The sequence below is a fragment of the Drosophila mojavensis genome, unplaced genomic scaffold (genome assembly GCF_018153725.1).
Source record: "Drosophila mojavensis isolate 15081-1352.22 unplaced genomic scaffold, ASM1815372v1 contig_16, whole genome shotgun sequence".
NCBI classification, from domain to species: domain Eukaryota; kingdom Metazoa; phylum Arthropoda; class Insecta; order Diptera; family Drosophilidae; genus Drosophila; species Drosophila mojavensis.
The window spans coordinates 3562104-3590072 of NW_025318693.1; the positions used below are offsets into that span (position 1 = coordinate 3562104).

Here is a 27969-nt window from a genome sequence, read left to right on the forward strand (position 1 = left end):
AATGACCCCAATGGCCCCCACGGGCCGGGTGTAAAATTTCGCCAGCCATATAGGCGACACATGTGCATATTTCACACTTATGCACACTTACACTCACACACACACGCGGCCTCACTCACATTCACACACACACACACAGACGCGCGTGGGCACACAAATGTGTGCACATTTTGCAGGCAATGAGCTTTTGAACATTTAATGAGTTAATTCGCTAAATTTAAAAGGCGCGCAAGCGTGCGCCAAGTGCTCGACCAGACTGTTTCCTGCCACGTTGGCACCCTCGAAATAACCGTTACTCGTTATCCGATTCCCGGTGCTAGCTTCATGGCCGTCATCCCACAAGTTGCCCATTTTAAAGCATGAAACATGAAATTGAGAAAACGAAAACAACAACAAAACACACGCACACACACACTTACACACAGAGAGAAAGGTATACATACATGGACATGTCCGCCCGTCCATTGGTAAAAAGCATGCCACTGCTCGATACTCAACAATGCAAGGACGCGAGGGCGGCATATAAAGGATGCTCATGCTAAGCTCTTGGGTGTAATTTCTCAGGCACTGGCAAAAGACGACGATGGCAGCGAAAGTTAACAGCGAAAGCTAACAGCGTCGTTGACTGAGACGCCAGCAGCGCAACATGAGCCCAACATATGTCCCAAAACCGAGTCGAGACTAAAAACAGAACAGAGATGAGGCTAGATGAGCAAGGAGCAGCCCACACAGTCTTTTATTTTTGTGGTGCTGCCAGACTGTGTGACTCGGCAATCAACGATGGGGGCGGCCTAACAGCAGTGGGACGGATACAATTGAGCATAGTGGGCCAAGTGGAATAATACAACAAAGCTGACTTTCACTTTTTAAAACTGAATGCAAATTATCAGATTTAAATATTACACAAATATTAAATATATCAGTGTGTATCAAAGTTAAATAGTTCTAATATACACAAAAATTAGTAAAGTTTAACTCCTGTTTTAGCTTTGCGTCCCTTTGTTTGCGCGGGATGCCATCGCACCTATACCAAGCCACTTCGTGGGCCTCTTTGCCTCTCTGTGTGTTTCTCACTCTCTCGCCTCGTGTCCTCTCTTAGACGCTTGCTCTCGCCGCAAGAGGCCCACGCCGCCAGCGCTGCGGCGAGAGCATAATATGGTGAAGCTGTCGGTGCTGCCCGCCGTTGCCGTTGCCGTTACCGTTTCAGTCTCAGTCTCAGTCGCAGTCTCAGCTGTCAGGCGTCTGGCAAAGCTGTGCTTAGTCAAATTTCGGTAACGGAACCTGCTCGTCATCGCTAGCGCCGAAGTAAACGTAGACGCCGACGTCGTATTGCCGACACGAACACAAAGCGAAGCGAATCGGAGTTGAAGCGACACGACGCGACGTCGACGTCGCTGCCCAGTTGCCATTCGAGCCTCTGTCGCGCTCGACTTCGCTGCAAGGAATATAATTGTAATCAGTTGTGTATAGGACACACGCATGTGCGCATCGACTGGCCCCTTTCTAACGAAAACGTCAACATTCCGCTAACGGAAACTGTGCTGCTTGGCGGTAAAGCTGCGCGACTGGTGCTCAACTTGTATTTATCTGCTGCTGCTTTAATTGTTGTTGTTGCTGCTGTCAATTGTTGATTGTGGTTCTTGTTGTTGTTGCGCCATTGGACTCTATTTGTCAAATTTGTCAAAAAACCCGCCTTTCATTTTTGGCGTAGCAGCGTAAATGAAAATTTTTTTCAGCTACAGCTGCTGGCGGTGCCACGGCCGCAGCTGCTAGTGCTGCTGCTACTCTGCCAACGTCGCAGCCGCTGCTTTCGGCTGCGCTGCTGCGCTGTCCGAGATAAAGGATATGCCCGGATCTAAAAGATACAGTTTTTTTTTTTCGCCAACTTGTGCAGGCTGCCTGCTTGGCTTTTTGCTGTGTCGCTTCGTTCCTAAGCGAACTTAAGCAGTAACAGCAACAACAACCACAACAACAATCACAGCAACAACATTAACAGCAGCAGCAAAGAGAGAAAATTACAATGTGTGTGCGTGCGGTTTGGATAGCAGAGTAAAAATGAGTGACAAGTTGGCAAAAACCAAAAATGAACAAAAGTGTGCGCAACTATGCAAATAAATTAATAAGCCAAACTCATTACCAAATTAAAATAAGACACGCAAATGCTGAAGGCGGGCAGCCAGAAAAAAATTAAACAAATAAAGGAAGAGTCACCACGAGGACCTTGTTAAGTGCGTTGAGTCGCGTCGAGTCGAGTCGAGTCGAGTGTGGAAAGTCAAGAGGTTCTGGGTTCGGAGTGTCAGAGCTGCTGGCATGCTTTGGGGCTAACTCGTCCAACGTTCTCGTCCTCGCCCTCGTCGCCCCCGTCGTCCTCGCTATCCTCGTCGTCATCACCGCCAAAGGCATCGAAGGTAAATATATACGTAGCACAGCTAGGCCAAACAAACTAACCAACAAAGTAAACAATAGCGTAGCGCTACAAATGCAAATTTATTACCTAGACACATACCAACACCTATGCAATATTTAGAGTTCAGCTATTTAACCGTTGCACAGTGCAACAGAAATGCTCTGCAAAGCTTGAGCAGCATGTACCGAAAGGATTAAAGTGTAATGATAACAACTTCTTCAAGGGGGTATTAACAAACACAATAATAAATTCATAAAATTTGTAATTTAAATTAACAGAATGAATAAATTCAGTTTTTTAATTTAATTGATATATTTGATAATTTAAGTATAATTATTTTTAGTTCTAATTACAATTTCATTTATTATATTGAATATTAAATAAACTTATTAATTTTGTTTAACTCTCTGAATAAAACAATTTTCTTAACTTGTAATATTTTTTTTTTAATCCATCCATTTTTTAGGCAGCAAATTGATTTTTGCATTACTTATAATTTATAGCCACTGTGCAACTTTCATTGTCATAAAAAAGCCATAAAACCAACAAGCATGGAGCAAACAAAGAAATCAAAATGAATTCAATACTCTACCGAAAATTCAACTGAAATAGAAGTAGAAGAAGAAAATTAAGATAACAATAACAAATGGTCTATATGTACCTTAAGTTACCTATGTCTGTCTGTCTGTCTGTCTTTGTCTGTTCGTCAGTCAGTTTGTCTGCCTGCTTGTTGTTTGTTTGTTTGTGCATACATTTTTAATCGCATGCGATTTATTTAACTAGGCGCTTTGGGTACACTCACACACAACACCCAACTCCCAATCAAGCACGGGCACTAAAGGCACGTACACAGTGGGCGTTGGTAGTTTGCATACAAAGGCCAAATGAGAACCGTCAGGTGGAAAATCAAAATTCTGACAATAACATGTTTACATGCAGAGGTTCCTATGTCGCGCTCATGGAATTCATTTGGTTTATTAAAATTTAAGGATGCATATAGAATATACATATGTATGTATATAATATGCAAATATAATAATATATGCATTATATATCTATACATTATATTATAGTATGTATAATATCATTTTAATTCATTTTAAAATATTATATATAATAATATATAATTATATCCTCTGTATAGAGAGGGTTGAGCTTCAAGTCCCAAGTTAATGTAATGTATTCCGATAACCTCAGTTGAAGTCGCTATTTTTCGAACGACAGATTAATAGTGCCTAACTTTATTATACTTCCAATAAATAAAATAAAAATAGCTGCAAAATCTATCAGTTATACAGAAATAACATGTATTGAGAATTTAACATATTATGACATAATATATATGGCAGCAACAAAATCTGAACTTTTAACAACAAATCAGACACGAATCTGACAGCCAACAAACAGCAGACAAAAATACACAAAAAGCAGCTCATGTGATACATCGAAAGTGGATACACATTCAGTCTCAAAGACTCATTGGAGCTACAAAACAGGTAGAGAAACATGCGCACACACACACACATGCAGACTTTACAGAATATATGTAAGAAAAGTTTCGGATGAATTTAAAGCTTATTTGTGTAGATAGAAAGTGCTAAAGATGATAACAAAATATATTGGCAAAAAATGTTGTGAAGCACATTTTAGTTTGGTTTTTTTTTTCCTAATTTTTTTTTCAATTTGTTGTTGAACCTATCGACAGCTTAGAGTTGGCAAAACAACAATGAATACGTCAAATAAATAAATTTAAAATATATTAATTTGCCAAAGAATACCTTTTATTTAATTAAAATACTCCATGCAGCTCAAAGGGAAAAACGCAAAAGGACAAAATTCATAATCCTTTCAAAAGCATTTAGTTTCATTTTAATAATGCAAGCATAAAAATATGAATATTTATGATTGGATTTATGAAAAAAAAAAAATATAACTGTGAAAAACTGTAATAAATAGAAACTATTTTCATGCAAATTAATGTTTATTGTTTTTGTAAAGAATTGTCATAAATCTAAATTGAATGCATGCTGTTTTATCTTCTATTGAAACATACATATGTGCCTTGGCATATACAGAGAAAAAACAGCATCAATTGAATATAATTGAATATATGAACATCTCTTTATATTATGCAAAAATAAAAAAAGTAAATTTTTATAGTTTAAATTTTCTACAAAATATATATACAACAAAATATGCTTGGAAAGTCCTTCAGCTAGATTGCAATTCATTAAATAATGTGTGAGCAAGCCGCTTAGTGTCACACACACAGACACACACACACACATATGTATTTATATTTATGTATTTACATAATGCCTGACGTTGTTTATTCGGCCATATTTTAAGTGTTGCCAACTAAAACCACAACAACAACAACAACAACGTGACCTGGGATGCTGCACAAGAGATGCGGCGGCAGCATAGAAAAACGGAAAACAAAAAAGCACTTGAGGCAAAACTAAGCGGCAATTGTGATTGCGGCTGTTGTTGCATTTATAAATAGCGTCAAGGTGCGCTCTAGTTTTATTCACACATACACACACACACACAGTTGCACACCTTCATACACAAACACACACATAGTCTCAAAAATGCCCACGCCTGAAAATAGAAAATGTTATAAATAAACTCAACTGGATGCAACTGACTGAACGAAACATGATTTTTAATCAAATTATCATTGACAAAGGCTTGTACGAAACTGTATGTGACATTTGGCCCGAAACAGGCTTTTAGCCATTGGCTTGTTATGTTACAATAATACCATGCGAAGGGCAAGTGTTGTGACCTTTTGGGGCCTGGTCAAATATTTGTTACCTAAACGCTTAGACACGCAATGCGGAAAACGGCAATAAGAAGGCGTGAAATGATTCAAACGCTATACCAAATTCTCTAATCACTTGAGGGTGTTTCGCTTCCTTGGACTTGGATATCAAACTACATAGGTTTTAGCACACTCAGCCAAGGGCATATATGAATGTATGTGTACTAAGCCAACAAGAAATTTTTATAAGTAATTGGAAAGGAAAGCAAACAAAAATAAATAGAGGATATCAAGTTGCTATATTTGAAATGTTCAATATTATTTTGATGTTCAATTTACTATCCGAAAACTATGCACAATGGGTGGTAAAATTAATACAGAATCTAATAATTTTGACAACTTGAATATAAGATATGAATATAATCAAATATTTGTATTTTTTATTATGCTTCATTATATTTATACGTATTTAGATACATTTAAAAGAAAATTATAGTTTAGCTCTTACTTCATGTCATATAAATTACTGTTTATTTATTTATTGTTCAGTTTAACAAAAGATTAGCCATATTTCCTGACAAACTTACGCAAGCAAATACAATCAGAAAGCTGGAATCAAACTAAACTTTCTGGCGTGCTGTATCCGATTTTCATATGTTACCTAGATTTATACCGAATAGCTGAGGGAACGAGAAAGAGAGAGAGAGGCAGGTGGAATGCAGCTGTCTTCCGGGTATGATGACGTTCCCTTCAACGTCGTTATAACTGGATTCTTCTCTATAAAGTATTATACATATATTTATGCACATACATTCATTATAATTTTACAACTTAAGAGTGCAGACTGAGTTAGCTTCTCAAACATTTTAGCAAAATTTATTGGAATTCGGTATACAAAAAAATATAAAAAATTAAATCATCGTTTTTAATTCAAAATTGAAAAATTAGACAAAATCTGTAAGAATAAACTACTAGCTAAAGTAGTTTTATTATTTGATATTAATTCAGTGATATTTAGTATTTCATTCATTTCGAAATCACTGCCCTGAATTTAGGCTAAAGATTCAGACTCAGAACGTTTAATTTTGGTTTTCAAAGTTAACTGCACATTCTCTCTGAAAATTCAATAATTATGGTTATCTATTGTTTAGTCCTGGCTTCCATATATGATAAAATTCTAATTGTAATTGTTTTATTCTTCCTCTGTTATAAATTCTTGCTTATAGCATGACTAAGCGTATTAAATAATAGATAATATTATAATATATAATATATATAATATTAAATAATAGATAATAAATTTGTATAGTTAATAGGCATCAGATTTATAATTTACTTTTATTAAGCTTTTCGATAAATTATTTAATAGATAATTATTTAATGGCTTTGATTGCAAGCATATTCACGCACTACGAGGCGGCCCATCAAATATTGTACATAGATCCAGGGCCAACAGCGAGGATATTTATAGGATACATCAAAGTAATTGTACATGCAGGCGCACATGTATGCCTGAATGTGTGTACACATGTGCAACTGTTTACTTTCGCTATACCCTGTAATCATTAAAGAAAGGCGCAGCAACAGTATGCTTAAAGAGAAAATTAAATGTTCCATTTTAACTTTATAGAAAATATGTAGAGAATTGAATAATAAATTCGAATAAATATGAATGCATTACAGGGTATGTGTTAGTTGAGCACTTTGGCCTGGCAGACTCTTACTCTTGTTTTATATGAGTTTCGAACAGTGTTTTACGGCCAGCGGCTGAATGTAAAGTTGTGCAAAGTTTTCGTGTACGCAGCGGCAATACGTATACGCCATGTGTTACGCCCAGCAACGGAAGTTGGCAAGATTTGTCAGCGAATGTGTGGCTGGCATGGCCTTGATATAACGGTTTGCTAACAATTTCTAATTGCCACGTAGGTGGCGCCAAATACACAGTTACATGCGAGCATATGTTGCCAAACATGCAATTAACAAACGGCGCGGCGACCAAAAATTCTTGATAGAGCAAAAACTGAAAATGTGGCAACGTTGCGCTGCCTACACACTAACATCCACGTAAACACACACACAGTCACAGACATACTGGCATACATACTCTCAAACATTGCGAGATGAGTGGCACTTACAAGCATTAATTACTATGCAGGGACTGGCCAAGTAGATGCCAAGAGACCGCCAGTCGAGTCGTCCACACTCATTGGACGCTTTAATAACGGAAAACAATTTTTATATACATATATATGTACATTTATACGAATGTATGTATGCATACATATACTATGGCATACTTTTTCGGGCAGTTTTTGCATGACTTGTGCCTTGAATGTTTCCATTTTTATTGGCATTGTTAGCAGTGTTGTTGTTGTTGTTGTTGTTTCCTATCGCTGTTGTCGTTTTTGTTCGCATTTATTTTTAGCTGAAAAACTTTTACACAATTTTTTTATTTGTTTTCCTTACCATCATTATTATTATTACACTCGTTGAGCATAAATACAAAATTGTTGACGGGAAAAAAATAAACTGTATTTTCAATGATTTAATGAAATTATAAAGTGTGAAAACTTGTACAAATAATAATAGATAATCTGTGTAGATAATGAATAGCTAAGACATACTACTAGATATACGTGTATATGTATCTTGAGATATAAACACCTTTTCTAGTTCGCCTCAAACTATCTAATATCTAAGGCGTGTTTCCATAATATGAAAACTAGATATACATAAATATGTATATATAGCTTATATATGAAGAAGTCTAAGAAGTTTTAGATTTGTAACCAAAATATATATGTACATATATTCTTTTATCATCATCCATATACATTGACACGGAAATATTGTGAGAGTTCTATTAACAATATATCCTATGTTTTTATTCTGATAGACAGCCATAGACTGACAAATAAATCAGCACTTTCAAGAAAAAATATTAATGCAACTGATTTAGAATTGAATAATCGTCTCATCCCTCAATATGCTGGCTCAGAATGTTGTCTAACTCGAGTTGCTCTAAACCGATTCGAATTCAGAGCTCTGTGTGTTCAACCCATTGCAATGCTAGTTTAAATGTTGCTCCTCAATACAGACTGTCTATTAAATTGTACTTTAGATCTACAAGTGGAGTGGCAAAACGAAAAGGTAAACAATTTATGTAATGCGGGCAAAGTGAGCAGTCAAAGTACGCACGAGTACCTATGCATTCATGTAGACACCATGGAGACCAGCTGTGCAAATCTCCTGCACTTTAAGGGCAAACACTTGGCATCAACTGAAAACCAAGATGCGATTTAAGTGAAATGTCAATCGGTTCCATGATGCGCTTCAACAACAACAACACAATTGCAGCCAGGAAGCTGCAGATGTCTCGAAAAGATGAAAAGACCGCAGAAGTATACTGTGATACAATGTGTAAATGTTGCTGTGTGTGTGTGTATGTATGTGTATGTCTGCTCTTATTGTCAGTAAGCAAACCGGAAACTTGTTACGTGCGATTGTATTGCATTGACGTTTTTTTAAGGCTCGTTTGCCACTTGACTGCGCCGGCCAATTAAAAACTTGTACTCTGCAATTTTTTTCTCATTAATTTAAGTAAAATTGCAATCAGCAATCAGAAATTTAAGCAAAACATTTTCCAGCCATATGCAAAAAGGGAGCCAAAGCCAAAGAGGAAATGAAAAAACCTTGACGCTGCATTTCCGTTACGAAAGTTTTTAGCAACTCCCACAATGAAAGACGTGCAGTTAGTCTTGGCACTTTCCAAGCGACTAAAAACTGACTTCATTGTCGGCCAGCCAAGCTAACAAACTGCCAAAATAGTTGAGCGCCCCAACCCCAACCCCAACCACCAGCCCCTGCCCCTGCTCCACTCCCACTCACACAATGGACGCAATTGTGCGGGAGCCGTATTCATATACGATTCGGCTGCTACAACTGTGCGAAATGCTTAACAATAAAACGCCATTGAAAGTCGTCGTGCTGGCGTCGCACACCCACACCCACACACACACATACACACACAGAGAATTGCACACATATACACTCACTCAAGCCGCCCGCTAGTTTTTATGACCCCAGCACTTCCGGTTCGGCGATATGCGCCAAGTTTTAGACAATAATTTTCTTTATCGGCCAACAAAAGCAAAAGGCGAAACGCAAATGCTTAGCAATTTTTGTAGTTCGCTGTTGCGAACAGGCGAATTGAGGGCGAAGTGACTGAGCTCTACAATAATTTTTGGCCAAGTTATAAATATGTGCTACATTTGTGTATGCGTGTGCGTGTGTGTGTGCTAGAGTGTGGACCACCAAACGCTGACTGGCCAGCAATTTTTCTTGGCTAGAACAGCTTTAATTTATGAGCTGGCTTAATTTATTTCCGACAAGCAGCCAGCACCAGCAAAAAAAATGTCAATGAAATAAGAAAGCCGACAGAATTAATGGCATAATTACCAGTAAATTTAAAGCTTGTTTTGAACAAATTTAATCGATTTTCTTTTATATTACTAAAAAACTTACATTAATATATGTAAGTATTTTGAAAAAAAAAAAGGATTATGAATTGATAAAAGAAAAATATATATATTTTTGCATATTTCTGTATGTTATTAAGATTTAAAAACAAAACAAAAATTTTTTTATTTGATTGTTTTATCTGATAAAAATGAATTTAAATGATGTTTACTAATAATAGATAAAACTATATATATATTTTTTAATAAACGTAAAAAATATACATGACTTGGAAAAGTAATTGTATATACGACTAATTGAAAATTTAAAAATAATTAAAAAATATAAATATATTCATATTTATATTTATATTTTGTTTTGTATATATTATTATTATTCCTTATTTTTTTTTTAAATTTTATTAACATTTAAATAAAAAATACAATATAATATCGTTGAATATACATTAAATGAAAAAAATAGATATATATTAAGTATTTAACAAAAATCAATTTATTAAATACTAAAAATATTATTAAATATTTTTGACAAAATTTTTAAGAGTTGAGTTATCGAACTTACGCTGGCTTATCATTTAATATAGAATTATTTATTACTTTATTTATTTTGCAAATCATCTAATAACCCGTATAAATTATACATAGTAAATATGGATTTGCTTTTTTTAGTTATCAAATTAAATTCTAGTTTTCTATGAATATATGCATACATATATCAAAATATTCATATATTTACTTTCTAGCAATATTACAATTTATTTTTTATTTATTATTCATACTCTAAAAAATGTAGTTTCTCGTCTATAAATCAGTTGCTCTGACCTACATATATTTATTTGGAGTAGCTGACGAATGATTGAATAAGGACTCTATAGCAAGTTGAGCAAACACCAAAAATCATTATTATGGGAATTGCCATGGACTTTTATAAAAATTCAAAAGTGTTTCCCTCTCTCTCTATCTCTCTCACACACACGCAGACCTCCAATTACAATAATATAAAACTGGAGTCTCAGTATGTGGAGTTGATTACAACATAGATACTAGGTGAAAGACTACCTAATTCGCTTATGTTATATTTGTCCTTGTCCAGTTTGATTTTAGACTCGATAGTTAGGAGATGAATGATTGCCAAGGGAACATGTTGAACAAGTCACCAAACGCAATGGCAAATAAAGTATGCATGAATGTCGTATCTCTTTTGAAATCAACAAGCGACACATACATATATACATACATATAGCCCTCGCATTAGTAATAACAAATAGTATCGAGCATCAGCTCTGGGGTGTCGTTTGTTATTGTTTCTTGACAGATCTTAAGGCTCCACTGGGGACAAATGCTGCATGCATAGCAGCTGCTGTATGTTGTTGTTGTTGTTGCTGTTGTTTCTCTCGTTTTCCCCAGTTTTGTTTGTACTTCATTAGCAAACATCCAACCAGAAGGCAACAAACAAAGCGAAAACCTTATGCTTCTGCTTTGGAGCGCAGCTAGTTTCCATTCTTCACACTTCTTGCCTAATTTCCCCGAGGAGGCGCTTAAGCGCATGCTTAATGAAAAACAAAAATGGGCAAAAATGGGCAAAAATGTCAAAAATGTCATTTATAACGTATACGCACAGTTGCCAAGTGCGAAGCAGCTGTGCAGCAATTCGCTCATTTAATTTCAAATTAAATTTCATCCGAGCCCCAAACTAAAATGTAAGTTCATAAACTGCTTCCATTTCCCATAGCAATCCAATGACATGCATAAGACACAAATTGCCTATTTTTACTATCAGCTGGACTATGTCCAACTCTATATAGGTTTCTTGCCAACTCATTTGGCACATTGACAAACTTTAATTATGCGTCATGCTGTCAAATTGAAATACATATATATAGATAAAAATGCTATCTTCTACATGCATCGTAGATATGTATATACATATATATTGTGTACATATATATAAATACACATATCAGCCCGGATGCAGATATGAAAATTGATTCCCGCTTAAGCTCAGACAGGGCAAAAAAAAAAATTAAATGCATTTCACATATATAAATGGATTTTTTTAATTTGTCATTTTATATGCATTGCGATTTATTTTTGAGCCTCAAGCAATGCAATAAAATCGTATATTTTAATAAAGGAAAAGCAATTGCATGAAGGATGTAAAAATTGACTCAAAATAAGGATATGCCTATATATTTAAAGCTGAAGTCAAACTGAGGATGAGTCTATATTGTTCTACATTCATTTGTTTCATTAAATATCTACTCACATAAAAAAAAGTCCATACAGAGAATTTTACAATTCGAATTATAATTAAATATAAACAAATCTGTGCATACCAACAGGAGCTTCCAGGAATTTATTATTTATATTGTTTGACAATGTCATGCAGTCGAACGGATTTAAGCAAGATATTTCCACTTTTGTTTACTGTGCATTAAGTCAAAGTACATTTATACAGAAATAACATGAATTTCTGACAAAATGTTTTTTTACCAAAAAAAAAAAAAAAAAAACAAATATAAAATAAATTTCACTTTTTGTTTTGCTTAAAATTAAAACAGAGCTCAGTCTTTAATAATCATCGTCAATTCGCTCTGCTCCGGTGTCAACGCATTGCAGCTTCGATGATGGAAGCCATTTTATAATAACATTTTATATAAATTACTCTAGCTTTTAATTTAATTTCCTTTTGCTATGGCTGCACTCCGGTTTGCTCTCAATTTGTTGACTCGTTCATGATGTGTATGAAGTATATTGATTTTACCTGGAATCCAACTGGCTGTGCGTCCACCTGGAAGTTAAAGTCTTTCACCGGAAACTGCAGACTTGACATTTTATCTATATACCTGACATTTTTATATACTCAACTAAAACGTCTCATGATTCAATTCATGTAAAAAGTTATAGCTTCCAGTTGAAGAGCCGATTTCAACTTAGTTCTATATTATATGCTGGCCAAGTTTTAATCGCCTCTAGCGAATTTGACTTTGTCGTAAATTGAACTTTGTTTTAGTTTGTTGAATAAGCATTATGCAGTCGATTACCTGGACGGACTGCAATGCCCTTGTTTTGCTTTGACACGTCAACTAGCTGAATGTCCATAAAGTAATTAAACTTATATGAATAGTTGGCTGGCATAAAGGAATGTGTGTTAAGGTGTTCGTAGGAAGGTCATTGGCCAACAGCTGTGCCGAGCTGCAGGCGCTTCAGTTCATTCTGATGTCAGCCCAATTTAATTATTTATCGAGCACACGCACTGGGACTTTCTCTGCGAGTGCATTATAAATCAATTAAGTGCCCTTAATGCCACTAGCCTATTATGCTTCCATGAGGCATGCAAATGCGTTATGGCAAATAGAATCTTAATCTCCCACAGGTCATACGGCCGTAAATCAGCATGAAGCCACATTAATCACAGCCGCCGCAATACGAACGGGAGCTGCCAAGGCTTAAATGTCAATATTGGCTAATTTTAGACGAAAGCAGTGCAGTGCCAAAGGAGTCGAGAGAAAGAGACAGAAGGAGAGGGCGAGCGGGAGCGAGAGAGATGGAGTGAGATTGCCGAGGTTTATGAGCCAAACATGCAAGCTCTTCGGAATGCCAATGCATATTTCAATTTGTGAAAATATTTCTCACATGTCGTCACGAAGTGGGCTGGTTCATTATTAAGTCGTTTCACTCTTTGGCTAAATGCGGTTTCTTTTTTCTTCTTCCTTTTCTTTTTTGGACTCGATTTTGGAGCAGATTGAAAAGTGTTGCAATATTTCTGTTGGCTCGTTGCTGCAGCTCGTTTATCATTTGTCCAGCCCACAATGAAGAGTTAGACACCCGAATGAAAAAAAGTAGAACTAGAACAACTTGCATTTCCAGCGTATAATTGGCGTTGATTTATAGTCTTTGCGGCCACCTCAAGATTTACTTTCGATCGGAGCGGACTTTTGGAGCATGCCAAAAATTCAATTGTGTAATTGTGCTCGCTATGCTCCATGGCACGCAAATAAAAAATGCAATTTATATAAGTATATGTAGATACATATACAGAATTATATATATATATAGATATATATACATGTACACAATTGCGGTCTCGCTAAGGTCGCGTGTCGCCATTGTCAGGCTATTTTATTTAGATAGTTGCTAGTTGGTGAGTTGGTTAGTTAGACGATTGCTTTTCTAGTACTAGCCACTCCTCGCTGCTGCCTGTCCGTGAAATTGGCATGAAAGCAGCGGGAAATTACAAGGGCTCAGCATTGCCAATTGCACAGTGGTGAGACAAAGAGAAAAATCTAGTCAAAAAGGTAAATTATTTAATATATTGATGTGAAATAATTTACTTAAAGCCAGGACTAATTCTGACTCTCCATAAGGTTTTAGATTTGTTTTAAATTCGTAATAATTTCATAGAAAACGTAGTTTTGATAAAAAGAATAATCTAGCCGAAAATTTACAATAACTAATACTTTGAAACTTCATTTTTATTTAAAGTTTAACTAATTCTGTCTCTCCATAATTATTGACATTAAAAAAATGTAGTCTAGACAAATTCATATCTAGTCAAAAATTTAAGATATACTTTGGAAAGAAATAATTTACTTAAAGCTAAGACTAATTCCGTATCTCCAAAATAATAAAATACTTTTAAGTGAAATAATTTATATTTTTATTTACACTTCATATAGATATCTTTATATCTTTATAATGCTCTAAATATGCTTTAAATTTTTAACATTTTAACATTTTTGACATCAATTTATTTAAAACTAAATAAATTTGGTTACCCAAATTCAAGGTCTCTCATCTATCCTCTCGTTATGTTTAATCAGCGCAAATCACATTTACAATTTATATATAAGTTTTTGATGTCAATTCCAACAAAGTTCTCTAAGTCTTTGCTAATTCTAAGACAAACCTTTCATGTAAAAGAAAAACTCAATTTAAATATGAAGAAAATACCATACACACCATACAGTCATGATACAAAAATGTGTATTTAAACTACAAATATGTATGCAACATATAATTATTGTTATCCATTACAAAATGCTATCCTGAGAGCGTCAAATAATATTTGTAGCCACGGTGCACACGAAAGGCGTTTTATGAGGGCTTGGCTTGCGTTTTCGTTCAGTTTCCATTCAAGTAGCATTGCATGACTGCATGCGAGCCGCGTTAAGAAGCGGCAAGCAATGTCCTTTGTGTGTGGCAGCTGCTGCTATTCCTTGGCGTGCTGCTGCTGTTGCGGCTGTCAGTGCTATTTAGAAGTTAAAGGGCCTGCCTTGAATGCCATTTCATTCCAGCACTTTTACAACATTCCCACGGCGAGTCGCACTTCCACAATCCATACTTCCAGTATTGGCGAACCCAATTAGACAAATGAGCAAGCAGGCAATGCCTGCGAAAGCAACACAAAATACTACTTAGTGCATACAATTTGCAGGCATGCATGTGTGTGTTTATGTTTATGCATATGGCAACGAATCTGGGTATCGTACTTGCCTTAAGGCAGACTGAGAGAGAATGAGAGAAAGGGAGACGGAGAGAGCGAGAGCATTTCAAGGTGCAATGCATTTGCTTAGGTTTGCCTGGCTTACCATTCCCTCAATTAGTGGCTAATGAAGATTTGCGCATTAAAACGTTTAAGCTTTGACCTGATTAAATATTTAATTAGCTCACATTGAATATTATGGCGTTGCTTGATGAGGTTCGTATGCCTTCTGGCCGTACCGCATGTCGTATACGTGATATTTGACAAACATTTCGCTGACACATAAATTGGAAACACAGCAACAGCAACAGCATCAGCCAAATTGGCAGCCAAATGCATTTTTAATTCCAGGTGGGCGTGGCAAGGTAGGCGTTTCGCTCGGCTCTCGCGCTTTTAAACGCTGTTAAAACGTTGTAAAACGCTGGCAACAGCAATCGCAGCCCTTGCAGTCGGCCAATTTGTGCAAATTGAGTCATGCAATTAGTTGCCATCCCCAGCCTCAGCTGTTGACTATGGCCAAAAGCTAAAAGAGACCATTTTACAGTTGTTTTTTTTTTTTTTTTGCTTTTTTTTTGGAAAGCTGTTCGTGCTGAAATTCCAGTCAACGTTTACTTCAAGTGAAAGAATACAATTGTTTCGAAGGTAGAAAAGATATGTATATTTAAAGAAAAGTATACAGCAAATAAATATCGTGAATCAGCATAAATGAAAAGGAGAGCTACAGTTAAATTTAAACCAACTGCAAAAAGTTCAATTAATATCCAATTGAAGTTAATTTATTGTGATACAAAATGCTTTCAAAATGTAAATTGTATATTAATTACTTTTAATTGATTGTAAATGGAACAATATTGCATTACTCTCATGTATCAAGTTATTCAATAATTTAAACTGAGAAGGCTCGTATAAGCAGCTGACAAGCTCCCAGGTTACTTTGAGCTCTTGAACGGACTTACGGCAATTATTGTACGTTTAAAATTTAATTTAACGGATTTACGACAATTATTTTAAAGTTTTATATATAATATGGAAACAGTTGAGCTGCTGCAATGCAAATCTCTCCACTTGGCCTCACTTCACAGCTGGCACCAGGTTAGCTGAAATGCGGTCAATATCTTACGAGTACTATTCAGAATTGACATAGTTTTCGAATTTCAACAACTCTCAAGCAGAACGAAATACTGCAAAAGTTTCCACATATTCTTAATTAATGCAATGGGAACTTTTTCCGCAGAGTATCTATAGAGCTGCACAGTCTATCTATATAGATTCGATTTTCTGTGTGCCCATTAGTCAGATGTATGTCGTTTGGCTTGACTGCTGCATTTGCTGTATGTCGCTGCTATGGCATTGATGAATTATATATTTGATTGGGGCAGGCTGCATGTTATTTAAATTGCAGGAGTGCTTAAAGTGCGACAAATGCTACTCAAATGTTTATTTTATGTTGATGAACTTGATGGCGAATGATGATATGTGTATATGTGTGTGGGTGTGTGTGTGTGTGCCAAAAGGGAAATTACCGCAGCAAATTAGAGAAAAATATTCGACAGGATTAAGCTGTCAAAGCCATTTCCGTCGCTCCTCTGACCTATTTGCCCATCTTATCGTCGCTATCTGCCGGATTTATCCGTTCCAACTAGCAAACAGCTATGACGTCGGAAATGGCTCTGCTGTTCGCAATTTGATAATGCTTCGCTGTGTGTGTGTGTGTATGCGTTTGTGTGTGTGTGTGTAGTCAGTCAAAAACGAGTGCAATGGAAATCGTATGGAAAAACACAGAAAAAAATAAGGAAAATAGAAAACTCTTCTTTTTCTTTCATTTTGAGCTCTCAACATCGAAGCGCTATTGCATTTTGTCCTGGCCATGGAGGTCAAACTATTCACTCGAGTAGGCGAGAAGTGCGATCGAGTTTTTTTCTTTTGCTTAAGGACGTCTTAAACTTTTCATAGAACTTAAAGTTGCTCCACTTTGCGAACTGCACAAATTGTCATCCGAACTGCTGAGAGTGTACAGAGCTCAATACAATACGATGCACTGCAGCTCACAATTTGCAGCCAACTAAATTTGCCTCGAAGGCAATAAAACACTGTCATATCATATATCGACTCTGCCATAAAACATTCTCTCTTTGAATATCGACATTCACTGCCAAATGTAAATTATTAATAACGTTAAAATTATATTATGTATATTATATAATATTACTTTATGTATTATATTAAAATTATTACTGAGGTACAGTTTGTCTAAGAAGAGCATTTTATTTAATAAATATTTTATTCAATGAAAATTTATATTATAATACATACAATTAAGTCCCCGTAATTCGAAATGACAAGGGGATCAGTTGTTTATCGATTTACACAGAAATTCAAATTATCGAGAATTATCGAAAATGTTTTATCAAGGGGATAGAATTTTCTTCAATTTATTGCAATTTTCGATTTAGCAAGGTAAAAATGATCGAGATTCGATTATAATATAAATAATAATGATATTCATTTTGCGCCAACATCTTACGCAAATATCATTTTAACTAATTCGTCGAGTTTATAATAATTATTAATTATTACTATTTGGAAGCAATTATTACGTTAAATAAAACGAAAATACATACAATGTGTTTGATGATCCTAAAAAAAACGATAGAAATAAATTATTCCATATATATAAAATAAATAAAAAACGTTCATTGATTTTTTCTTATACATATATTTATTTGCCGTTTCATTTGCAATTAAATGGATTCGAAAGCAATGCTCACTCAATTCATCTGCATGCAAAGTGCTCATTAATATCATTTCAGCCTCAAGCCAATTGCCAGATAGCAACTAGCAACTGCTGTACCAGCAACAACAGCAACAACAACAATAGCAACCACGCCTTAAAGCTGTACATAACCCACCTGCTTTCGGCTTAATCTCGCGCCCAACTGTGCCAAGTGCTACGTGATAAAATAGGTGCTGCATACGCCAAGGCGCGCGCATAACTCGATTACGGCTTTGATTTATGGCACGCAATAATAATAATCAGCATTGCATGTTGCCGTCGGGTCACTCACACACACAAACATAGACAAATATTCAAGAAGTGAAGAGAGCAAGGGCTCTGTTTATTTTCTGTACTTGCTTCCCAAGAATAACAAACAAGGCGTATACTTAATGTGTACATAGACTATGCGCCTCTGTATATATACATTTGTATGTCTATACATATATAAGTTCGTTCACTGATAGCTAGTTGGTTAGCCCTGTGGCAGCTGCAACTCAACAACAACAAGTTGCACTTCCGTCAGCTGAAAGTTGGCCTTTGGAGGCAGGCGGGAAAAGCCAACCGCAACTAGCGCTCATGATGAGCTTGCGTCCTTGGTGGGGCATCCGCTGTGCACTTGGCTGGCTGCCTGGCCCCATGATTTATGTAATGTTTTATTCTGGCCCATTGCTCATGTTACTTTTCTGGCTCTTTTCAGCGATGCTTGCCTCATTAGCGACTTAGCCCCCGACATCCCCCAGCTGCAGTAAGGTAACGAAAGAGGAAGCCGAAACTAAAACCAAAAACCCAAACCAAAACCAAGCCACAAGCAAGGAAAAAAGAGAAGCCTGCTCTACAAGGATATGCGTAAAATGGCTCAACAGCCAGCGAATTCAGTTAATGAGTTGGCCTTTATGGGCGTATAAAAAGCAAAATTGATATTATGCTGAGGCTGGGCCTATAAATAAATACAACAAATTAAAATTAATAAGCAACAGAGCTTGAATTGCATAGCAACAACAGCAGCAGCAGCATAGGCAGAGGCAGAGGCAGCAGGAGCAGCTCCGGCATTCGCATTCGCATTCGCATTAGCATTAACATTTAGATTAATAACCATGGCATCTCCGCCGGAAAGTCCCATCGAGGAGGTGGTCTATGAGTTAGAACACACACGCGTGCCTAAGCCCATTCCGGTCGCTCTCGAGGACTTGTGCCGTCAGACCAAGTTCACCAAGCAGGAGATTCGCGTCATGTACAGAGGATTTAAAACGGTAAGTGGACACGCGCAGCATCTCGGCTCCGGGTAGAGCACAGTGCAATCCAATGGTCGCATTTGCTGTCATTCGCAAATTCATAAACAATCGCATTTGATCCAAGTAAATGCCATGAACTTTGCGCTTTCATATTTATACGAATATTAATATCTAAGCACTCAAATCTATGAGCGCAGCGCAGCGAAGGACACGCAGTGAATGGTTACCGAGAGAAAGAAGCAGAAAAGGGCAAAAAAGTAAGGGAAAGAGAGAGAGAGATAATCACAGACAAGCAGACAGAGCGAGATGGAGAAAACCTTAGAGGAGGAAGAGAGAGCGACACACAGCGTAAGCGAGACAGTTAGAAAGAGTGAGTTAGAGAGATAATGTTAGAGAGAGAGAACCAGTGAAAGAGGTTGAAACAGAACCAGACAGAGAAAATATCGAGATTGTAAAAAAATGCGAGCGAGGTAGATATAAGAGAGCGAAAGATTGATAGAGAGAGGGAGTAAGAGAGTGAGAGAAAGAAAGAGAGAGAGAGAAGCTCTCTTACATAAGTGAATAAGTCTCATAGAAAAAACATAGAGGCAGACCGAGAGTGAGAGACAGGTGAAGTGGGAGAGAAATAAGAACTGATAGCTTAAGAGTACATATGAAGTCTTTTTTTGTCCATATATCTATTCGAATGTCTGTCTGTCTGTCTCTGTCTGGCTTTGTGTATGCCTGCAAGGGACGAAGAAGAACTACAGAAGATCATTGCAGCTGTCTATATGTATGCAGCAGTATTAATTTGGTATTTATACTTAAGGAGAATGATTGCAGCAGCAGGCGGTGTTCCCATTGGTCACTTTAGGCTCAACATTTGAGCGCAAGTTAATCTTTGAGTGAGAGTCGCCCTATATAAAGGGCAGCAACAGCAGAATTTCTTCAGTCGCTCAGGCCCAGTGGGGTCAATCGTGTACTACAATAAAGTGAAGTGAAGTGAAGTGTGATCGTTCAGCTAAGCATTAGAGGCAGGGGAAATACTTGGAGGAAACACTTTGAGGAAATACATAGAAGAAATACTTAAAGGAAGTGCTTAGTAAGAAAACTTAGAAGAAACACTAGAGAAAATAGCTAGTGGAAATACCTAGAGAAAACGCTTAGAGGAATGACTTCGTAGAAAGACTAATAGAAATACTAGAAAAAAATATTTAAAAACAAAAGAGGATGTGATAAATACAACAAGCATAAGAAAAATCTCTTTACTGAAAATATATTTATTCAGCGCAAGGGAAACTGCAGACAAAAAGCGTTCAGATTATGTTTTTATTCAAAAATTGGCAAAATGATTAACATATGAAATGATTGTAATAATAAAGAGCATTGCTCAGTACCGCTCAGCATATTTAGATTTATAGATGGTAAGAAATTGGATGGGTGGGTTACTCAGGCAACCCGTTATATTTGCCCTCATATTTTCACAGAAATTTTCTTTTTTTGCCTTTGCAGGAATGTCCGGAGGGTGTGGTGCACGAGGATTGTTTTAAGGATATTTATGCCAAGTTCTTTCCGCATGGCAGTAAGTGTGTATATATGTATACATATTTCTATAATACAACCGCATTATTGTGTGTGTATGTGTGTGTGTGTGGATGCAATGGTTACTTTTATAGCTTTGCGCCACTTAAGCCCCCACATTTCATTTATATGTGCGAGTTTTTTTCGGAGTTGCTGTCGCTATTTTGAGCACTCAGTGCGAGTACTAAAACATTTTCAATTTTTCCATTTCCACAGATTCCAGTTTATATGCTCATTATGTGTTCAAAGCCTTCGACGTTAACTGCAACGGCGCCATTAGTTTTCGGGTAATTATAATCATTATTAGAGACATTTCATAACTCAATCAACATTTCTATATACTTATATTGCTGTATTGCTTTTTAGGATTTATTGGTCACTTTGTCCACACTGTTACGCGGCTCCGTTTATGAGCGTCTGCGCTGGACCTTCAAGTTATACGACCTCAATGGCGATGGCCGCATAAGTCGCGGAGAGCTGAGTGAAATCGTTCTGGCCATACACGAGCTTATGGGCAGAAGAGCTCACCAGCCCGAGGACGATCGCAAGGCCAGAGATCAGGTGAGCTGAACAAATGGTTTTTGGCAATAATTGATATAGAATCTACGTTCATCCCGAATAGCGAAACTAGGGAGATATTTATAAGAGATACAACTTTAATTTGTATTGCTATAAGGTACAATCGCTCTTCGACAAACAGTTTAGCATAGATCTCCGTAATTCTTAAAGTGCAGCATATATCGCTGATCTCATTCAGTAGCTATATAAAAAACTTTGTAGCTGAGCCATAATTGTTTCATTTAAATGTAAATAGAGACCCAAATATATTAAGCTTATGCCAAATTGTAAGCAAACAGTATTGCAAAAATATTTAAAATACATCATAAAATGAGGCAAGTTTATATTTCCTATAGCCTAATCTCTTATCAAACGTTTATAATAACACATTGATTTTATTTCTATTATAAAACATATAATTATATAATCCATATAAGCACTAGCGCTCTAGATATTTTCAAACTGTTCGAAAATTGTACATCAAATATGTAATACCTCTTTATCTATATATTGAATTTTATCTCCACATTTTTTATTTATTTATTTATTGTTGCACCTTATTGTCTGTGACCCGGAATGTCTTCTCTAATTTTAAAAACTATATACAACGTAACAATATTTTCAAATTGATTAAAGTAGAGTAGAAGAACTTTATAACTAGACCATCTATTCTCCACTGGTGAAAATTCAATTATAGCTTAATAAGATTACGCACAGGCCACATACGGACGGGCAGCAAAATATGTACATGCATATTTTATGGGCTCTACCACGGCGTCTACTGTCCGTTAATTTGATTTTCACAAAAACATTACAATCGAAATTCCCATGAATTCACATGAAAATGAATATTATTTCGTGGAGCACATGCAATTTTCAATCCAAGTACATTTATGCAGCAAATATTTGTACACATTTTGATTACAAAATGCGAATCAATTTCAATGCAAATTCGTTGCAAACAAATTATAGCAAAAATGCGTATGAATTATGAAATTCTAATGCATTGATGTTGAGTGCAATTCGGTTTACGTTTGGTGTGTGTGTGCGTGTGTGCGTGTGTGCGTGTGTGCGTCCTTTGTTATGCAGCATTCTTTATGCAACAGCTGCGCTTGAAATGCTCGTGCAGCATCCGTAGACAGGCAGGTGCAGTGGTGCAGTGGTGCAGCGGTGCACAGGGACGCGGCTTACGCGGCGTATGAGCAATTACAGTTACGCAAGCAGAGAGAGGATGGTTGTGTGCGTGTGTGTATGTAAGGGGAGCTGCAGCTCATGGGAAATGGATTGGCAACGCAAAGCACCGGAAATGTTATTTAATGAAAAAGGCTTTGAGTAAATTAATTATGCAGGTGAAAAGTCAGGGTATGCGGGGCAGTCAGAATGGATGGCAAAAACTTTGGCAAGGGAAATTTATTAAAATTTGATATTGGAAACTAGTTGATATGAAATGAATTTGTTATTTTGCAGGTGGATCGAGTTTTTCGCAAATTGGATTTGAATCAGGATGGCATCATAACGATAGAAGAGTTTCTGGAGGCATGCCTGAAGGACGATTTGGTGACACGCTCATTGCAGATGTTCGACACTGACCTTTGATGACAAGAGGAACCAGAGATCCGAAATACAAGGACTATAATACCGCTTATAGATCTATAAATTGTTGTTTTGGATTAAACGGTCGACAGGAGACATAGAGCGACAGAGACATACGATGAAAAGAAACAACATATTAGTATTTAATATTATTTCTAGGCAATAATATCGAACGACAAACTTGAACATTTATAAATGTGAGCAAATGACAAGAGAGTTGAATATAAATATTGAATATATATATATGTCATTTTTTAAGCATATTACGAATTAAATCCTGCCGTCAGAAGCGAATTGGTATTATACTCTTGATGTACTTATTGAATGTATTTCAAAGTGTTTCAAAGAAAAGCAACTTTGCTTCTTAATATTGAATGAACAAACAACTAAACAAAACCACCAACCAAAGTGAATAAAAAACAAATAACAAAGAACTTGGAAACGGAATTGGTTACATGATAACAAAATAAAATCCAACACGATTTACTTTACACATAAACGAAAAAAAAAAAAAACAAGAAGAAGAGAAAAGCCTATTGTATAACAGCAATTTATACACACACACACACACACACTCAACAATATGCATAAGTAATTGACATGTGTACATACATATATGTACGCACACACATACATACATAATTACATCCGTTCATATAGTGTGTCCATTTAACATACGTACATACATACATCCATTACATACATGAATATGCGTTTGTGCGTGTTTTTTAATTGCTTAGCTCAACTTTTGCAATTGCATTTAACTCTGCCCAATTGTTCATTTCGCACTTCGGCGTATAACAAAAACAAAACTTACTCAATTTAATTTTAATTTGACATATATTTTTTCATATGAATGATGAATGAATGCCACTGAATATTTTTTTCTGAACTTTACAGTCAATTAAATGATAAATAAAATATTCAACATTCAAATAAGCTGAATTGAGTGACGTACAATTTTTATTATACATTAATTTGACAAATTTAATTATATTTTAGAAATCTATTTTTGCAAATGCAAAGCAACCACCGACAACAACAACAAATAGCTCTTGACGATTAAAACCGCTGTTATTGAATTATGAAGAGCTCAGCGCTCGACATAGGTTTTCAATTAAATTTGATATGCTTTCATTTTATTTATTCCACAAATGCATTATTAATGCATATGCCAAAAGCGAGCAAAAAAAAAAAAAAAAAAAACACAAAACCAGAACAGGAAAAAATACAATAGTAGCCTCGAACCTTGTACAACATGCAACATGCAACTGCTTGTCGCTTGTGGCATATACTTGTAGTTTTTTTAGCCTATGGTCTAAATGTAAAAATAGGGTATATTGTTTGTGCAGAAGGCGTGGCCAATCCCATTAGGTTGATATATTCTGGACATCGCACGAGCTGATTCAAGCGAGGCATACGTGTCTATGCTTTCAAATATCCGTCTATGACATCATCCAGCTCAAGATCTGAAGTCTATAATGTAAATTTTAGAATACTATATTGTACAGAAGTATTGTATGCATATTCTCATTTCATTCATAAATACTTGCACTTGGTTTCTAAGCATAACTTGAGAGCCATTAATTCTCATAAACAGTTTACTTTGTTCTTGGATATCTCTAAAAATTATTAAAAAATTAAAAGCCAATACAAATTCTTAAGAATAGTCTATCTAGACCTTAATTTTCTTAAATAATTATATAATATAAGTAAAAATTGTTAAGTTATTGGAGTACTTGGAATATGTAAATAGTTCATACATCCACATCGATGATTTTATTACATTTATACAACTAGAAACAAAGTTCATTCATATTAAAAATTAAAACAGCAGCTCGTTGCAGGATCCAGGGTATACACTAGTCGGATGCACCCGACTAGCGCATTCATATTTATATAGATTATTTTTTTCAGTTTAGTTAAAAGCTAATGCGCCACGTGTGGCCTACTTTTCAAGAACTACATTCAAACAATAGGAAACTATAATTTAATCGTTAGCATATCAGCGGCCAGAGATGAGATTGAGATGAGATGGGCTGACTCAATACAATTACCCGAGCTGTTCGAACATTTAACATTGCCTCAATGCACGACAGCAGCAGAAGCAGCTATAAAAGAGAATAACACACAAACAAAAACAAAAGCAAAAAAAAACAAAAAACAAAAAAAAAAGAAAGCAACCAAACAATAAAAGTTTATTTTACATTGTACCTTTCATACACAATACAATTGTTGTTTCAGCAAAAGTTTTATATTTATATTCAATACACGTTGCGTTCGTTGAATGCAACTGTGCGTAGAGTCGAGACAATCAATGTGGTTTGATATAATTCCCCTTAGTTATACACACGCTCTTCCATTATGATTCTAAAGCAACAGCCTAGTACTTATGTAGGTCTATTGTATTATTTGTGAAATTCTCACAATGCAAAACGTAATATCAAGTCTTGAATTGGCATTTCAATTTTCGTTGATTATCTTATGCTCGTTCACTAAACTAAGGGAGCATATTGGTTTTGTGCTATGTCCGTTCGTCTGCCAGAACGTTAGAGCTATGCAGTCATACAAATGATTCATCAAATGAATCACAGATCAATATTCAAAAATAAACTCTAAAGTTTTTAAGTGCGCTTGCAAAAATCAATATCTCTGAATGAATTCGAACTCTTTTGAACCCGGAACGAGTGTTACTTGTTTGTCTGAGAGCAAAGTTTATAAAACAGACTTAACGAAAAAGAAAATAATAACTTAGGTGAAAAAGATGAAGAGGGCATCTTGAGCAGCGGTTGAGTTAATTGAATTGATCATATTTTAGGACAAAATATATTTTTAAATTAATAAATAAAAGTGTTCTGGAGATGATTAACCAAGCTGGAATTAACCACTTGAAAGGTATTTGTAAAAGGGAATTTCTTGAATATGAATTACATAGGAATATCTAAAAAAAACTTCAAGTGATAGAGCTCTTCTGTTTTTAGATTCCCATACCATCACTTAATCAAAAATATACCCTTAAATTGTATGCCTATTCAGTTCACTAACATCTAACGTATCCCAAATATCATGAAGAGGTTCTATTGTTAACTAACCTAAATATAATAATGGCAATATTAACAAATGAGCATCAATATCAGTGTTACGGAAAAAGAATGAAACTTTAGATAAGTGCTGCAAGTGAATGTCCTTAAACTTGAACTTAATCTAACTATGCGACCTATGTAATAAACCACTCCGAGATTCAACCTACCTAGTTTTTGCATGGCAACTGCCCAAGCAAAGGAAACTCAGCTCAGAGTTTAAAGAAAAGTAAAACATATACTAAAATTTAAATGTCTAACTAGTCAAATACTAAAAATGAAATGGAAACGCTTAAAACTTTATTCGTTAAATATATAAATATACATATACCTAAATATATATGTTATATATTTAATCGATTGATCAACTTAATGCTAAATCAAACATCATTGTCATTGTTTTTAGCAACTGAATGTTTAGTAAGAATAACTAATTTGTGTAAGTGTCTATTAATCCCAAATGGAACTATCTACAAACATATATGTATTATATAGTTTGTATATATATATATTTAATTTGATGACGTTCTATGAGTGTAGCTAGCTAACCAAGAAAATAACCTTAAAAGTGTTTAGCAACTATTTTTGACATAATTCAAATTAAACATAACAAACGAAAATTTATGTATTTTTTAACTAAATATATTGCATTCGCATTTAGTTGAAACTAAATTAAATCAAAATGTACCTAGTAAATGTAAATTATGATAATAATTTTTCCAGCATAAGCTATTTAAATTACGATTAAATGTGTAAAAAAAAAAGGAAGAAAGTCATGAAATGAATATCGAGGAAAGTTCATTCATTTCATAGCTCTGCTAGATTACATAAATTCTATTACTTATCATTTTAACCGAAAGGAGAAGAGGAAACCCTACTATTAAAGTACTTAACAGCAGCAAACGTGGTTAGTGATTTGAATTGTTTATAAGTAATCGCCATAATAGGAGATCCCAAATCACATGGATAATACCTAATAACATACTCTAATTAACTATACTTGAATATTTGTTTAATCGTCTAACACATAAATATGTATATGCATCCATGCTAAATAACTATTCAAGTCAAGTCCAATCGAATGGAGTCGACTCGATTCTCTCTTAATATTTGTGGTAAATCTTTTAATTAACATAAGCATATGGAATTTAATGCATGACAACAAAACCAAAACACACAAAAAATACCAAAAAATCAATCTACTCTTCAAACAAACAAAATATAATGTTTTCTTCAGTTATATGAACTCGTTAGAGCTTAAAATAAAAAGTAAAAAATCGTGTCTATATGTTAATCTAGATTGATGTCACACTGTTTGCCAAAACAAAAATAAATTCCATACCAATATCAACTAGCTTTTAGTTCTCAATTATGAATTATGTTAATCCTTAAACATGATAAAAAGTGAAAATAATAACTCAAAACTGGGCAAAATATAACAATTTTAATAAAAGTAACAATTTAATAATAAACATATGTATGAGAGAGTATTTTATTTTCAGACATTCGGATGCGAATTTAAAGAACAAACTATATTGCAATATAGTCTTGGAAACAAGTAAGTTCAAACAGCTCTGTCAACAGAATAAAAAGATCTGTAACAAGCTTAGCTCACAAAAAACTTTCAACCCTTTTATTCTATACGCTCAGCTCTAGAGATCATCCCAAAATAGTTATATCCACTCGATCTCAATCTGAGCAGAAGCCTTTGGTTCTATTCGTTTCTGTTTTCGGTTGAGCGCCTTGCTTCGACCTGTTCGAGTAAAACTCTTTTAAAGAACGTAGTTCATATACGGTTTTTTTTTTCTCAGATAAAATCACTTATTTTGAGACATCGAGAAAAGGTCAACAACAATTCAAGCTGAAGCTATAGAGTACACCTTACTTACGACCCCTCTAATTATAAATTTATTATTACCTCTCTGATATTAAAAACCCGATAGAGATGAAGAGCGCTTCTTATAGCTGGGGTATAAACTTATATTACCTAAATAAAAAGCCTAACTGCACTCCCACAGAAGAACCTAGACTTA

The 27969-nt window shown here is 35.3% G+C and overlaps 1 protein-coding gene across 6 annotated transcripts; it reads left to right on the forward strand.

The window, feature by feature from the left end:
* The first annotated feature begins 1463 nt into the window (after window positions 1-1463).
* On the forward strand, window positions 1464-27408 carry LOC6573549 (Kv channel-interacting protein 1). 6 transcript variants are annotated; one of them, XM_015166969.3, is made up of 7 exons: window positions 1464-1551; window positions 1997-2408; window positions 18611-19163; window positions 20637-20706; window positions 20922-20992; window positions 21072-21266; window positions 22731-27408. In XM_015166969.3, the coding sequence occupies exons 3-7, from the start codon at window positions 19008-19010 to the stop codon at window positions 22857-22859; spliced, it is 621 nt and encodes a 206-aa protein (XP_015022455.1). In that variant the 5' UTR covers window positions 1464-1551; window positions 1997-2408; window positions 18611-19007; the 3' UTR covers window positions 22860-27408. The 6 variants fall into 6 exon arrangements, with proteins under 6 accessions (XP_015022455.1, XP_043863408.1, XP_015022454.1 ...); XM_044007473.1 differs by having other exon boundaries at window positions 1468-1579; XM_015166968.3 differs by having other exon boundaries at window positions 1470-1551; window positions 2049-2408.
* The last annotated feature ends 561 nt before the right edge of the window (window positions 27409-27969 follow it).

Excerpts from the sequence above, each read along its gene's own strand:
- LOC6573549 (XM_015166969.3), top strand. The coding sequence starts at position 19,008 with ATGGCATCTCCGCCGGAAAGTCCCATCGAGGAGGTGGTCTATGAGTTA. Across the intron at positions 19,164-20,636 it reads TGTACAGAGGATTTAAAACG|GAATGTCCGGAGGGTGTGGT; the intron begins GTAAGTGGACAC and ends TTGCCTTTGCAG. Across the intron at positions 21,267-22,730 it reads ATCGCAAGGCCAGAGATCAG|GTGGATCGAGTTTTTCGCAA; the intron begins GTGAGCTGAACA and ends GTTATTTTGCAG.